The following is a 16,505-nucleotide window of genomic DNA, read 5'->3' as shown; positions in this document are numbered from 1 at the left end:
TAGAAAGGGATCTTGAGGAGCAATATGAAGGAGGGAAGAACTAACAGTAACTCCTGTATAAATCTAATGTACCTATTCACTATGGAGGGAAGGGAGGTCTATCATAACCGTCCATTGGGTTCTAAATTACTTTCCTATATACCGAAGCCACTGAAGAGTGATTTAAGAAATAGGTGTGGGTGTGTGACTTTAACAGCTCACCACATTCTTCAGAACACATACAATAAGATATTGTCTGCATCTGATGAAACTGAAGACACTATTTGGCTAATGAAATGCTTTTATTTTAAGATCTTTCTTTTGACTCAGCGGGTAACAAATAGTGCAAAATGTGGATGCTTAACTATTCATAAAAATATTAATTGTGTAGGTAATACATTTCCCTTTATTATCATACATTCACTGGATATCTTGGAGACCTTAATTTAGAATTTTAATGTCTTGCAATTAGCCGCAAGGGGTCTGGCTTTACTTCAGATATTCTTCAGTCATATTTTAAAGTTTTGTTCCTTCCCTTCTACAGAATCAGGCCTCCACTGAAATCCGATGACTAAGAATTAACATGAGTGACAGCACCTTTACCTACTAAGTTGTAATTCCTTGGATTTCTACAAGAAACTCAGAAACTATCAGTTTTTTAAATTTTGTTTCAAGTCCTTGTTTTGTTTAGTCTTTGAAATAAAGTTCTAGCTCTAATAAATTTGCTTCCTGTGACAGTCTTCCACTGTAAAAAGCAAAATAAGGAACATTTGTTGTTTCAAATTCAGACTAACTTCCTGTTTTCAAATACACAGCAACATTTGAACATCAGTTAATTCCATCCTAAGGTCTCGATTCAGCAAGGTACCTAAACACATGCCCAGTCCCACTGACCTCAATAGGACTATTCACATGCATCAGGCTGCTGAATCAGGGCTACATGATTCTTAGGAAATCTTCCCAACCATACAAAATGTTTCTGACTTCAACTTTATCTTGAGCATTTTCAAAATTTCAGACATACTTTACTGTCAACCCACTGCACTTCTGTATTTTATTTTATTTGGACTTTTATGATTTCTGTCTGGCATTTTATTGAGCATTGGTAAAAATCAGTCTACATAAAACATGACAGAAGCAAGGGGAAAACTAGATATCAACCCTAATCAAATATTGTAAAATATGTTGTTTAGTGAGAGATTCATCTCATCACAGCCAGATTGGGTGGATTCAGGATCACAGTCATTAATAAGATGACTACTAAATCTGTATGCCACTAAGACAGAAGGAAAACTAAAGGAAAGTTAATAATCCAATATTTGAACAAGCATACTATTTTTTAAAGCCATGGGTTTTACAAAACTACTCAAACTAGGACTTTGCTTGAAAACAGCAAACAGAGATTGGTTGTTATAGCCATGATATGGTATTTAAAGACTACTGTATGAGAAGGGAAAGCCAAAAAGGCCTGATAATATTGTTTGTCTGCTGAAGTAACAGACTCAGTCACAACAGGTGTGCACAGTTAATACAGTATCGCAGGGAGATCATTAGGATATTAAAAGAATTAGTAATAGGATTAAGCCAAAGTGCTACCACTTGGAATCTCTCCAGAGATTCAATGATTTGCTAAAATCATATGAAATTTTCCATTGGTCTGAAAGATGACTTCGGTAGAGTGCTGTATCATTTTTACAATAGCCATAACTATGTACAGTAGGAGATATTGCTTGCAATTTAGCCAAATGTAAAGACAATGTGCCACTATAAAAATGAAAAAAGGATGGGGAGATTTCTTGCATTAATTCCCACTTGCCCTTGCATTTACATTTCAAGCTAAAGTTTTTTAAATATCTGAAGGAAGGAAGATTATCTTTATTCATGACATACCTGTCAAGGGTATAATAGTTCCTTTCTTGCAACTGTTGTTCTTTTTTATAGCCTGTTACATTAAAATACAACCCCCTGACATATTAAATATTGTAATTTACATGGTTAATATGTTATAATATGAATATTTATAATAACCTAAGAATATTATAAATACATATTATAAATCACATTTTATTATCTGTGAGTATTAAACTTTAAGAACAAAAGAGGAGATTTTCAAAAACACAAATGGCAAGCATTTATCTTGAACTGAATGTCAGTGGGAGTTAGAAGCCTACCTACACTTTGTGCCTTTCAAAACTCCCCAAATGCCAAACCACCACCAATACGAACATGAACAGAAAAAGAAAACCACCATGTTCCTGACTATCTAAAATAATATGATAATTCTAAAAAAACGAAAGGAACAGAAAAACAATCTCTGATGTCAGTAAAATATTAACACTCTCTCAGCAGTTTATACACAACAGACCACGAGACAGCTTTAAAACCAGCAACAGGGTTCTAATGACATTTGAGAGTTTAATTTCAATTGAATCCTATACTCCTAGTGCAGGGGTCAGCAACCTCTGGCACGTGACTTTCCAGGGTAAGGGTAACAGACCAGTTTGTTTACCTGCCGCCTCTGCAGGTTCGGCCAATTGCGGCTCCCACTGTCCGTGGTTTGCCTCTCTGGGCCAATGGGGGCTGCAGGAAGCCACGGCCGGCACATCCCCCAGTCCGTGCCACTTCCCGCAACCCCCATTGGCCCGGAGCAGGATCGACTGATCGCGGCTCCCCTGGCCTAGTGTGAGAGACAGTCTTAATAATATTTTTAAAAAACCAATCAGATGAGAACATTTGTGTTCCACTACTTGACACATGAATTAGCAACAAGAGAAGTGCAGGTCTGTCACACAGTAAGTATCCTCTGAAGTCAGTTTTTGTTCTGTGTTTCCAAATTCTGTTCTTCTTCCAAAGATGCCAGTGGGGGAGCAGTAAAACCTTTGCAAATGTATCAGAGAGCTATCAAGGAGCTTGACTGCATCTTTAGAGTTGTTAAAAACAACTGAGGAGAAGGATGAAACTGGCACTTTACAGCACAATTTACTGGCATCTGGGGGGAACTGGTCAGATGGGGAGACACAGTAGAAGATAGGTATTTAAGAGCCAGGTGATCAAAGTCTCCTTCTCCAGGAACAACACAATCATGAGGATGGTAGCGATTTGGCAGGTCAAAAGAGAGGTACAGATCCTGGTCACCTGACAGAAGAGTGTAAAGTAGCTACATGGCAGGAAGAGATCCCTTTCCATCCACTCATCTGTCCTCAAAGGTATGAAGAGTGAGTGGTAATTGCCACAAACTCAGGATTTATTAAACCCAGTTGTTTTTCAGTGACTGTTTCTTGTTATCTCAGTTATTTTGCTTGTTCCAACTGAACAGCTGAATTATGCCCCGAGAGATTAGGATGGAAGTTCTTGAAAATGCATATTCTGTAGAACATTACTCTGCTCTATGCTCTCTTCAGCTTGGTCTACAGATACCATATGTATTTATAAAACTGATGCACTTCCATGTTGGGTTCTTTGTAATTACACTTTATTTTCCAGTTATTAGCTTTATCAAAGCAGCTAGTTCTTACCAAGAAAAGAATGGACACTTGCTTTCAAAATCATGTACTTGGTGAGGATGGCTTTATAGTCCAACAGCACTCAAAGCGTAAGGCTCAAACAGCCACATAAAGGAGGAGTACACCTGTGATATGGCCAAATTCTGTTACGAGAGTACACTTTGCTACAGACATCGCAATGTTGCTGAACATGGTTATATCACGAAAGGGAAGTAGGTAAGCAGGTGTTTAGATGAATGCTGGTTCCTCAGTACCCTTGGAAGACTTATTCTGTCATAGGTCAAAGACCTCAATTGTGACAGTGCTGCCTGCAGTTTGGCCTCAGCATTCCTACAGACCGTGACTAAATCTCCTCAGGTTGGCCCAATATAGACCACTGTGTTATTGTTAACTGCTTATTTTGAAATAGTTGCAGCTTTCATTTTACACCAAAAATAGCTCTCGCTCTTCCTGGTGTGCCTGAGGCAACATGCTTTATTTTTAATTGTATAAGCACCTATAAAGTTTGTGCAGAAGCACTATTACATTAAAATATGTCCTTTGTTTTTAAATGTGGGTATACACAATTATCCACCAATACTTTGAGGAAAAAGTATTGCAGATATTTCCCCCCTTCTGGAAAGGATAAATAGATGTGTTGATAAATCACCTCTTTTATGGAGTATTGTACAGTGTTAGACTGGAAAGGAAGCGTGTAAAACTCTCCTTTGTCATGATGCCCACAAAAATCTTGACAACAGTTAGGCTGCTGGTGCTCTGAGAATACTGCCTATCATGCTGACCAATATTTCCCCACTGCTTCCTTGCCCTCCCCTGTTGGTCTGTCTGTATCCATCTGTTGTCTCCTGTCTTACACTTAGATTGAAAACGCTTTGGGGCTGGAACTGTTTTTGTTCTGTGTTTGTACAGCACCTAGCACAATGGGATCCTGGGTCTATGACTGGGTTCTTAGGTGTTATGATAATACAAACAACAGATTAAACCACAGGACTCGGATTAAACCTCAGAAGATCTGTGTTGTATTCCCATCATTGCCAGAATTCCTTTCACAAATCACTTCACTTTGTCTCAGTTTACTCATGTGTACAATGAGGATAATAACTAATTAACTGAAGTTTATAAAGCACTTTAAAATCCAGGGTTGCAAGATGCTATAGAAGTACAGAGTTATTATTACCAAACAAAAGAAACGAACAGTGGTGGTTACAACTATAATGAAAGAAAAGAACCTGACCATTTTCTATTGTTTATGACAGAGAAAACAACACAACATTGGAGTTCTAGGGCAAAGTTTTAAGAGATACTGCCAACATAAAAATGAACAGTATTTTACCATGTGGACTTTTATACAGAAGCATTTTCAATAACTGCTATTTTCTGACCTACCTCCTCTTTTTCAGATGTAATAGGGATTAGAAAAACTGTACACTACAGTAGAACCTCAGCGTTACAAACACTTCGGGAATGGAGGTTGTTCATAACTCTGAAAAAAACCTTATGGTTATTCTTTAAAAAGTTTACAACTGAACATTGATTTAATGCAGCTCTGAAACTTTACTATGCAGAAGAAAAATGCTGCTCTTTTTTTTTTTAGTAGTTTATGTTTAACACGGTATTGTACTGTATTTGCCCTTTTTGTCTCTGCTGCTGCCTGATTGTGTACTTCCAGTTCCAAATGATTTGTGCGGTTAACTGGTCAGTTCACAACACTGGTGTTCATAACTTTGAGGTTCTACTGTACTTAAAATACTCTAAATCTGAAGTTTTAAGGTGTAAACATTATGGCTATAAGTGAGCTATAGCAAGAGAATATATTCATCACAAATCATTTCCTTCAGTGCTTTTACCTGCAGATGGCTGGAAAGCATTCCTGAAGTCCCTTTTTTTTGACTAAGGATCCTTCAAGGCAGTACATGAGGATGTCCATAACCTTGGAAACAAAAGTTACAATTGTTTAACAATGTTTGATTTTATTGTTCATAACAACATTTAAATTCTGAACAGTTATAGAGTTTTCTAGCTCTTGTGTTTAATTATATTTTTGGTACCTAAGTATAACGTGTTATCTACATAAACAAATCTGACTGCATTGCAACATATTGGAATTTGCAATGGCAATGGTACTTTGAATTGCTGCAAATACTCATTCACAGTAACAGTACACATTTTACAAAGCTACAAACTACAGGCAAGTGTCTGCTATCGAAGGCCTTAGAAGGAACACTACATTTTGTGCTAGCTATATTAAGAGGGAATGTGAACAGGAACACCAAAGTTAAGGAAATCACATTGTATGGTGGATTCTTTAACAATGTCCTTCAGCCTTAATGAATATGCATCCAAAAGACAAAACTTTCAACATCCCACTTCAGTCCATTCAAAATGCTGCTGTAACAACCTTGTCCAAATTGCCAACAAATTCTTTTACTAGCTTGTCCTTACCCATTAAGTCCTACCCAATTCTCTGCTCTGGTCTCTTCAACCCTTGGCACCTTCACTTTGCCCAAGATTAACTATTCCATTTTATCCATCTCCATACATCCTTTTATGTAGCCCTCATGTCAGAAACGCTCTCTGCAACCCAATCTTCAATGCACCCACTTAACCCTTTTCAAGGGCCTCCTGAAAATACGTTACTTCCCAGCCCAAGTCCTCCCCTTAAAAAAGAATTTACCTAAAAACAGATAAAGGGAAATATTAGAACAAGGTGTGCTAAACTTCACTGCTCACTGATCTTGCTTTTGTTGCACCATACCCAGTCATTTGTATGTTTGTTTTCTGCTACGTTTTTAAGCCCTTTGAGACAGGCACCTGGTCTACACTAAGCATTTAAACCGGTTTTAGGAGCGTAAAACCGATTTAATGCCACACCCGTCCACACTGAGAGGCCCTTTATATTGATATAAAGGGCTCTTTAAATCGATTTCTGTACTCCTCCCTAACGAGAGGAGTAGCGCTAGTATCGGAATTACCATATCAGATTAGGGTTAGTGTGGCTGCAGATCGACGGTATTGGCCTCCGGGTGGTATCCCACAGTGCACCACTGACCGCTCTGGACAGCAATCTGAACTTGGATGCAGTGGCCAGGTAGACAGGAAAAGCCCCGCGAACTTTTGAATATTTCCTGTTTGCCCAGCATGGAGCTCCGATCAGCATGTGTGGCGATGCAGTTAAAAATCAAAATAAAGAAAGAGCTCCAGCATGGACCATGCGGATGTGATTGCTGTAAGGGTAGGCAAATCTGTTCTATCAGTGCTCCGTTACAGAAGACGAAATTCAAAATCATTTTTAAAAAATCTCCAGACAGACGCCATAGCAGGGACTCAGCGCACCGCTGCGTGACAAGCGTAACGGAAAGCCAAAGAATCAAATGGACGCTCATGGACTGGAGGACTCAAGCTATCCCACAGTTCCTGCAGTCTCCGAAAAGCATTTGCATTCTTGGCTGAGCTCCAAATGTTTCTAGGGTCAAACACAGTGTCTGCGGTGGGTCAGGGCATAGCTCGGCAATTTACGCACCCCCCACCCCAGAAGTGAAAGGAAAAACAATCCTCTCTTGACTCTTTTACATGTCACCCTATCTTTACTGAATGCTGCAGATAGACGGGATGCTGAAGCACTCAACACCAACATCCTTGCTCCCCCCCGCCATGGGTGGCTGATGGTACAATATGACTGATATCCGTCGTCATCATCAGCCTATTGGCACATGGGGCAGTGCAAAAGGACTGGTAACCATGCCGACTAGCATCAGTGAGGTCAATCAAGGGCGCCTGCCCCTAATTTTTCCTGGTAGATGGTGCAGTATGGCTGGTAACCGTCTTCATCATAGCAACAGGGGGCTGAGCTCCATCAGCCCCCACCCTTCATGTGTAAAGAAAAGATTCAATTGCCCCTGGACTAGCAGCGGGATGCTGGGCTCCTCTCGTCCACACTGCTTAATGTCCTGTCTGGACTATCATAGCAGCTGGAGGCTGCCTTCCACTCATTTCTCACTAACAAGTCACTGTGTCTTATTCCTGCATTCTTTATTACTTCATCACACTAGTGGGGGGACAATGCTACGGTAGCCCAGGAAGGCTGGGGGAAGAACGGAATCAACAGGTGGGGTTGTTGCAGGAGCACCCCCTGTGAATAGCATACAGCTCATAATTTCTGCAGGATCTGACACAGAGCAGCTGTGCTCTCTGGTTCTATGATACAGTGGTTCTCTAGTACACTTGCCCATATTCTAGGCAGCCACACTAAACACATTAAATCTATTCTATTTTTAGATACCAAAAAAGGAGGGATTGACTCAGGGAATCATTCCCAATTTTGGCTTTTGCGCACCTGGCTGATCTCAGCCAGGGGCACTTATGACAGCAGCAAATGGTGCAGTGCAAAAGGACTGGTAACCATGATCATCTTATTACCAATTTATGGTATGGTAGATGGTACAGTATGGCTGGTTACCATCTCTGCTGTCATGCAAAAGCAAAAGCATGCTGCTGTGTAGCGCTGCTGGACCGCCTCTGTGAGCGGCATCTAGTACACATACGGTGACAGTCACAAAAGGCAAAACAGGCTCCATGATTGCCATGCTATGGCATCTGCCAGGGCAATCCAGGGAAAAAAGGCGCGAAATGCTTGTCTGCCGTTGCTTTCCCAGAGGAAGGAGTGACTGACAACATTTACCCAGAACCACCCGTGACAATGATTTTTGCCCCATCAGGCACTGGGATCTCAACCCGGAAATTCCAAGGGGCGGGGGAGGCTGCGGGAACTATGGGATAGCTACGGGATAGCTACCCACAGTGCAACGCTCCAGAAATCGACGCTAGCCTTGGACTGTGGACGCACACCACCGATTTAATGTGTTTAGTGTGGCTGCGCACACTCAATTTTATACAATCTGTTTTGCTAAACTGGTTTATGTAAATTCGGAATAATCCCGTAGTGTAGACGTACCCAGGGACAGAGTCTTATGGCCTCAGATGTGTTATTTTAAAAAATAACGTATGTTCCATGGTGCTGTAAAAGTAGATGGCACTTTACAATTTACAACTGAGTTTATGTGCAATGTATTATTCATTGATTTATTAAAAACAATGATATACAGATATTATAGCATATTCTTACCTCTACAAGAAGATCCACAACATCTGTGGGCATTTTATCTATTAGTATTTCGATGACTCTTAGGATCTCTCCTTTAGCCCGAGCAAGAGCTGTGGTGTGAATATTCTGTTGAGACTGAGTGTTTGCTGCCAGCGCAGTGTGTCTATGCACCTACAAAAAGAATAGGATTATATATTTAACTACTGTTGTCCACATATATTCAACTATACTTAGCATGAGCTTTCCATGTTGGTTTCTTAATACCAGATCAGGTTCCAACATGTCTACGGTCTCTAGCAGCGGTGAGAGGAGTCCAAGTGTTTATATGGGCTACTGCAGTTCTACATTGTCACATCTCTTCTTCAATGGGTACATAAAGCCAATTAAGGAGGTTAAGTAAAGAGGCAGGGATGGTGATTATTTCTGTTTGCTAATCACACCTAACTCTGGGCCTGCACCTTTGACTTGGCCGGCACAGTGGAATAATTAGCCCACTGTCTAAGATTGAGCATGGATGAAGACTGAGGTACTGTCACTAGTCTGAGGGAAGAAACCAGGAGAATTACAAATTACATATCAATTATGCAAAATTACATTTTTCCACGTCATTCACTAGGAATGAAGACATCTGATGACCAATCCAAAAATATTATTTGTGAAATATACAGAAAAGAAACAGTTTTTGTTTGAGATTTAAGGACAAATGTTCAACATTTGGACTAAAATATTACATTAAGAACATTTGTATTTTGCAGAACTCATTTGAACCATAGAATCATAGAACTGCAAGAGACCTCGAGAGGTCATCTTCTCCAGTCCTCTGCACTCGTGGCAGGACTAAGTATTATCTAGACCATCCCTGACAGGTGTTTGTCTAACCTGCTCTTAAAAATCTCCAATGATGGAGATTCCACATTTATGCCAATGTTTAACCACCCTGACAGTGGGAAACTTTTTGTCCTATCTTCAGAGGTTAAGAAAAACACATTTTCCCCCTCCTCCTTGTAACAACCTTTTACATACTTGAAAACTGTTGTTATGTCCCCTCTCAGTCTTCTCTTTTCCAGACTAAACAAACCCAATTTTTTCAATCTTCCCTCATAGGTCATGTTTTCTAGACCTTTAATCATTTTTGTCGCTCTTCTCTGGACTCTCTCCAATTTGTCCACACCTTTCCTGAAATGTGGTGCCCAGAACTGGACACAATACTCCAGTTGAGGCCTAATCAGAGCGGAGTTGAGCGGAAGAATTACTTCTCGTGTCTTGCTTATAACACTCCTGCTAATACATCTCAGAATGATTTTGGAACAGCATTACACTGTTGACTCAGATTTAGCTTGTGACCCACTATGACCCCCCGATCCCTTTCTGCAGTACTCCTTCCTAGACAGGTGTGATGAAGTGGAAATATTCTGGCTTGTTATGTGAATGCTGAGTGGGAAGTATTGACCTGGGAATGTTTCAGGGGAGTTGGGACTGCCTGCCTTGGGGAAGGGAGCATACCTGAGCATGTAACCAGAGAACCCAGGACGGGGGTTGAAGGCCAGGTGACACCTCTGCCCGATGCTGAACAAAGGACACAAAGGCTGGGGGAGGAGCCGAGGGGAGGCTGAGTGAGAGGCTGGGGGGAGTTTTCAGTTTGAAGTTGGCTGGGAAATGGAGAGGGGCACCCCGACGGGGTTTGGGCTTCCCAACGGGGCTGTGACCTCCCTGGGGGCCCCAGATGGACCTAACTAAAGGGGTCCTGTTGTCTATACTGGCAAGACCTGTTTTGGACTGTGTTCCTATCATCTAAATAAACCTCTGTTTTACTGGCTGGCTAAGAGTAGCATCTGACTGAGAAGTGGGGGTGCAGGACCCTCTGGCTTCCCCAGGGCCCCGCCGGGGCGGACTCGCTGTGGGAAGTGCACGGAGGGGCATATGCTGAATGCTCCAAGGGAGAGGAGGCTCCCCAAAGCCCTGACTGGCTTTGAGGGGGAGCAGTTGCAGAGCATCGCCCAGGAACTCCGTGACAACAGGCATTTCCCATTTTGTATGTGTGCAACTGATTGTTCCTTCCTAAATGGTGTACTTTGCATTTGTCCTTATTGAATTTCATCCTATTTACTTCAGACCATTTCTCCAGTTTGTCCAGCTCATTTTGAATGTTAATCCTATCCTCCAAAGCACTTGCAACCCCTCCCAGCTTGGTATTATCTACAAACATTATAAGTGTTCTCTCTATTCCATTATCTAAATCATTGATAAAGATACTGAACCGAATTGGACCCAAAACTGATCCCTGTGGGACCTCACTTGCTATGCCCTTCTAGCTTGACCGTGGCCTTTGTATGAAGCCTTTGAATGTGTTTTAATTATTATTCTGCATACACTCCTTAAAATGTTTGTCCACTTTCTTTACTGATCCTCACTTTCACAAAAAGGGAGGATCAGGGTGAATAAATGGCCCATCTTGGACTTAAAAATGATATATAACACCAAATGTTATTTTGGACATTTGAAGGCCCTTCACTGTGTACCTCCTTGCCAGCCTTCTTTTGCCAACCCGATGTTTAGGTACAATCACACATAATCAGCATGGTGTAGGACCTGCAGAGGCTGCAGCTGCTTCTAAAATCAGATGCACTAAGGAGATGGGAGGATGACTGGGGTAGAAAGGGGATCCTAGCTTCTATGCTATGCCCGAAGAACCTAGGACTAGATTGGAGAGGCCCCAGAAGAAACACCCAGCACCAAAGATGGGTGGGATGATGAAAGACACCTTCCCAAGAACACCTTCCTATTTCCCCCCGAAGGAACAAGTGTTAGACTCCCTTCCCCAACAGAAAAATGAGAAAAGGAAAAATCCCTGAACCTGAGTAGCTTGGGCGACAGAAGGAGAAAAATGAGAGCAGAATTTGCTCCTTAAAACACCAAATTCATTCATCCAATAATGTATGTCTGCTGGACCAAATCCCGAAAGCAATGCTCAGTGTTCATTCAGTCCTGAATTATGCAGTATTTGCATTGCCTAGGTAAAGGCTAAGAAAAAAACCTAGTAAGTCCTTTGGGATTTTGCCCACCGCTCTATATATGAATTGAAAGGTTATACACCCAGTACATCAGGACACAATTTCAACTCATCAAGTGTCCTGGTGTATCAGTTATCAAGATATCGCTGCATAATGTGTGTGTTGCATACCACCAAATATTTTAAAATGATAACCCATTTTGTTTCCCCAAAAAAGCTAAATTGTGGGGCGGTGGTAAAGGTGATTTGACTATTTTTTATTTCTGTCTGGTAATACTGGAGCTGAAAAGCATTAATATAAAAACCAACCAAAAAGTTTGTTGCACGCTGAGATCATTATTCTTTTGAAAGTGCAGTTCAGTGAACATTGAAGTTTTTCTCACCTCCTTGGCGATAGTTGTTATGAAGGCGGGTGGTCTGGCAGTGGCAATGAGCGAGAGAGCATGTCGTGCAGAGCGGGCGGAGTCAGCTGCTGGACTCAGAGGCAGCCCCATTGTGATGCTAAACAGGGATCAGACAAAGAGGGGAAAAAAGAAAAGAGGCATTAGAAATATAGAGTGAAAAGATTAGACACAGCTTATAATGTCAGTTCAAGGTCAACGGGAGCACTCAAACAGTTAGAATATAATGGACTTCCAACAATGAGCAGTGATTAGGAGTCAGGGTGTTCTGGCATCAAATACAAAATCGAATAATTAACCATGAAGATTGAAAACAGTATGTGCATCTGTCCAAAGTGGTAAAAAGGCCTTGTTAACAAATTATCTAGCTGTAGTACTGAATATGTATCACAAAACCTGGGACAAGGCAAATAAAGAATGTCATATGAAGTATTTTTATATTTTATTGTTTAGCAAAAGTTTAGAAGTAGCTTGAAAATACGGCTTTTGTAATATTACTATTCAGTTTGGCTAAGCACTTTTAACTAGTTGGGAGAAGGGGAAGAAAGAGCTTCTAGAGGCATTGAAAATACTGAATTCATTCAATTTGGTTTCCTGTGTTGAATGAATCACTTTGTTTTAAAATACTGCAAGTGCTATTAAGACAAAGACAGACTCACCCTATCAGCAATCCCTATTTATGAACATCACAGGCGTGGCAGAAGTTCAACACACATTAAGGCAAGATTGCTTTTTCAGAGCATATGCAAATGAGCAGCACTGACTGGCTGGTGACTGATTTTTAGAACAACTTCTCCGCCTTAAAAAATTTACATCTTAGCTGTTGTTCCTAATTTGCATTATACATATATACGAATGCCAAGTGTTAATAAAACTACGATTTTTCATTAAAGTAAGTGTCATTTAAGTGCACATTGAGAACAAGAGATGATTTCTGTTACATAAGAAGAGGTGAAATCTACAGCTTTCTCCTCTAGCAATGTGATTTCGGATGCGTTAGCACTTTAAGAGATGCATAGGAGATAAAAATACATTAATTTAAGCCTGTCCAGGCCCAATTAAGTAATTTTATCAAGCTTCATCTGTAATTTAAATTATACACGATTTGATTCTAAATACTTAGTGCTGAGGACACCCTCAATATGTTAAGTCACGGCTCATTAAAATATTCAATTAACTTATTATAAAGCAATACAAAATTATCACAGTGTCTCTTTGGAAATACAACCAGAGGCCCAAGCCTGCAGCCTGTACTCATGTGAGCAGTCACACTGCTTTCAATCAGATTACTCACATGAGTAAGGGCTCCAATTTAGTTATGATTGTTATCATTTTACACAACTAATGTCATTATAACTGATTAACAAAAAAACTCCTTTCTAAATCCTTAACATAACATACATGCATTTAGAGACTCTGGGTCGGATTGTAACTGTGCCAGAACTCCACTCAGTGCAGCTGATTGGTGAGGTGGTAAAGGTAGCTGACATCCACCATTGCACTTTTCTGACCTCTGGGGTTGCTGGGGGCTGGTTCAGCCTTTAGTGTAAGTTAGAGCAGCCTCAAGGCTACTCTAAACTATATACAGCCGCAATTGTCTTCTGTGGAGCTGTTTCATAGCAGAGAATCTCTCAGTACAGTCACATCCCGGCCATGTCCCTTTCATCCCCTACATCCTGCTGGAGTGGCACAAAGCTCCCTTATTAGCGGGCAGGATATGGCTCATTATTGCTGTTCGCTCTGACTGCAAATGAGAGAATGCCGAAGATCATCCCAAACAATTCCATTAACTCTCACATCATTTAGATTTTATTCATGTCACATCTTACCAAAGACACACATTTAGAAATGTTAAGAATTTTAAGACTTGTTTTAAAAAAACCGGTAATATATAACATATTATCTGTTTGTACATAATATGCAAATCCTAGGTAGAGTCCAACTCCACAAGCCTCAAAATGACAGGAAAGAAGGCATCAAAACCTTTGCTCAAGCTCCAAAAAATATGCAACTTAGTCTATCAACTTGTTTGGCCCCATCCCAATAATGTCTGAGTAGGGATGTTAATGTCTGATATCTTCTGATATACCAGGCTAAAAGAAGGAATGATTTCTAATTCTTCAAAGGGGTATTTATAGCACAGTTAAAAATGTTCCTGGACCAGATAATATGTTTCTCAATTCTGGACTTTAAATAAGTATAACTGGGAAGGGGGCTTGGAGTAAATGTACATTTTGAGAGACAGGGAGGGAAGGGATGAAGTATACCTCTCAAGAGCCTAACAAGAGAATGTGTGATCAAAAGGGGAAAAAAAGGATACAAACAACGTGAAATGTTATTTTCTCAATGAAGAGAAGATCTCTCGAATTGAACTATGCTTAGGTCAAATATTTCCAATAAAAGTAAGATTTAAAAAAAAATCTATCCTGTTTAATTCTCTCTGCTGCTCATGTTTTATATGGAATATAAGCTATGAACTGTGGTATAAAAGCAGTTGGCATGAGTTTGGGATGGCCAATTACTTATAAGTGACAAAGCCACAAATACACGAGTGCCATTTAAACCTTTATTCCATAACACTAAGTATATGCCCTAACTTTAGGAATATTTTAGTGGGTTTAAAAAAATTATTGGAACTATTTTTTCATCTGTAAAAGTACGTGCTTTAGTTACTGAGCGTTCTCTCTCATGTTTTGTGCAGGAAGTGAGTGCCAAGACTGGTCTCAAAATTGTTTCATATTCTTAGTTATTTCCATTTGTTTTTCATTTTCCAGAAAAAATGTTCAGTGGTACAAAGCTCCTCTTGAACTGCACTTAACAACTTTGATGGTAACAATGAAGTTTTTTTATTTTAGATTTTTGTGTATGGTAAATCTATGATATAACAGCATTGCACACTTGTAACTTACATATGAAAAAGTATGAAAGACCAGCCAAGCATCGATTAAAGCTTTCTCTGACAAGTGAGCTATTTGAGCCACTGTCAAACTATGTAGCAGCAATACATGGATAAAGGATAAGCATTAGATTCAACAAAAATACATAAGATCTTGCTCATCATTTTTATTCACCTCATCTTCTCTTATTTCATCAACATACACAATAAAATAATGACTATAACAATTAACGTACTTCTCAAAATAGCACTATATCGATGTCCCTGTTACCTTTTATTTGTGATAGCTCTTTGAATAAAACTAAAAATCATTTTGGCATTTTTGCAGACTACTGAGTGATGAAAGCATATTAAAAACTAGATTAACAATCTAATCCTAATGTTGTTATCTAGTAACCCTGGTCTGGTCCCTATGTGTATTCATTGAAAACTTCAGAAGCATAGTTCAGCAAGGATTCACATGTTTCTGTCAGGAATATTTTTCCCTCTCAGTGTTTGGTAAGGCATGCATTTTCCTGAAAAGCAACAGGTTTCTTGTTAATTCATTTACAACACTCAGCTGTGGTAGTATGTGGCCAGAGATTAACCCCCTCCCGCAGCTGGTCTGTATGTCTTCTTTCAGAGCTAAAGCTGTGCGTGATGGAACAGGCACATTGCACCAAGACCACAGATCAAAACAAAGGCAGATTCAAACCTAGCATTCGCAAGGAAGCACCTTGTCTCTTATATCCAGATTTATTCTTTTATAGGGGAATTTCATTCTTTCCACATCCTTAAGATTAGTACATGTGTACTGTCCCAGCCAGATACGCATTTCGATCACACCTTAAACAGTCATTTGTGTAAACCGTAGTGCAGACAAGCTATTGATGGAGTTTTACAAAACTGATACTGACCCATCCTACCACAACACATGCCTATCTATTGCCCTCCCCCCGCTCAGTAAATTTGATTCAGAGTACAAACATGTTGTTTATATTATTTATTTAAATTTATACAATGAATAAAAAAGCCGCCTATTCAGGGCTGCCAGCAAGTGTAGCATGTGTTAAAAATTCAGTCAAACTGGTACAAACAGGAATAAATCCAACCGCCTCTCCCAAACTGGGAAACATCCAGCCAAATAGAAAATACCTATACATTAATATAGTGGGTCAAGATTTGTCGCCTGGATCCCATTGGCAGAAAGTCTGCCCGGAGTTGAGGTTTAGCTGCAGACTTGAGCTGCTAAGCCAACGGCCAGATGATGGCTGACACAGCCCACAAGCGGGTAGGAAGCACATCTCCCTCACAGCATCCGTTGATGGGACTTGTGGAGCTCTGGCTGGAGTTTAAAGCTGCTTTCCCACAGGGGAGGCTTCCCAACTTGTGGGAAACTGCCTCTAAGGACACAGCTGGTGAATACAATGGGAACTAATCAAGCCCAAAATTTACACCGTACCCCAAAATAAACATAACAGTAGTCTGTGTGGCTGAAGTTGAGACTGCCCATTGTGGGTATGCTAGAGGGGAGGGGAGAGATTAGATTCCCTTGGCCTCATGTTCCTATGCAGGAGACCACTATACATTTGTTGCAAGCTTTAGGGAATGTAAGGGACCAGCACTCTGCCCCAGA

General features: G+C 40.4%; 1 protein-coding gene across 3 annotated transcripts in view; it reads right to left on the bottom strand.

The window, feature by feature from the left end:
• WDR7 (WD repeat domain 7) overlaps window positions 1–16,505 on the bottom strand; it is a 349,222-nt gene that overhangs the window by 72,974 nt on the left and 259,743 nt on the right. For all 3 annotated transcript variants that reach the window (XM_045021793.1, XR_006580538.1, XR_006580539.1), the window contains exons 22-24: window positions 11,977–12,094; window positions 8,605–8,754; window positions 5,330–5,412 (exon numbers count right to left, since the gene is read on the bottom strand). In XM_045021793.1, the coding sequence (XP_044877728.1) occupies window positions 5,330–5,412; window positions 8,605–8,754; window positions 11,977–12,094 (351 nt within the window). The remainder of the gene's footprint in view (window positions 1–5,329; window positions 5,413–8,604; window positions 8,755–11,976; window positions 12,095–16,505) is intronic.

The sequence above is a fragment of the Mauremys mutica genome, chromosome 6 (assembly GCF_020497125.1).
Source record: "Mauremys mutica isolate MM-2020 ecotype Southern chromosome 6, ASM2049712v1, whole genome shotgun sequence".
Taxonomy (NCBI): Eukaryota; Metazoa; Chordata; order Testudines; family Geoemydidae; genus Mauremys; species Mauremys mutica.
The sequence above is the reverse complement of the archived record's forward strand: the minus strand, read 5'-3'. Positions and strand labels throughout refer to the sequence as shown.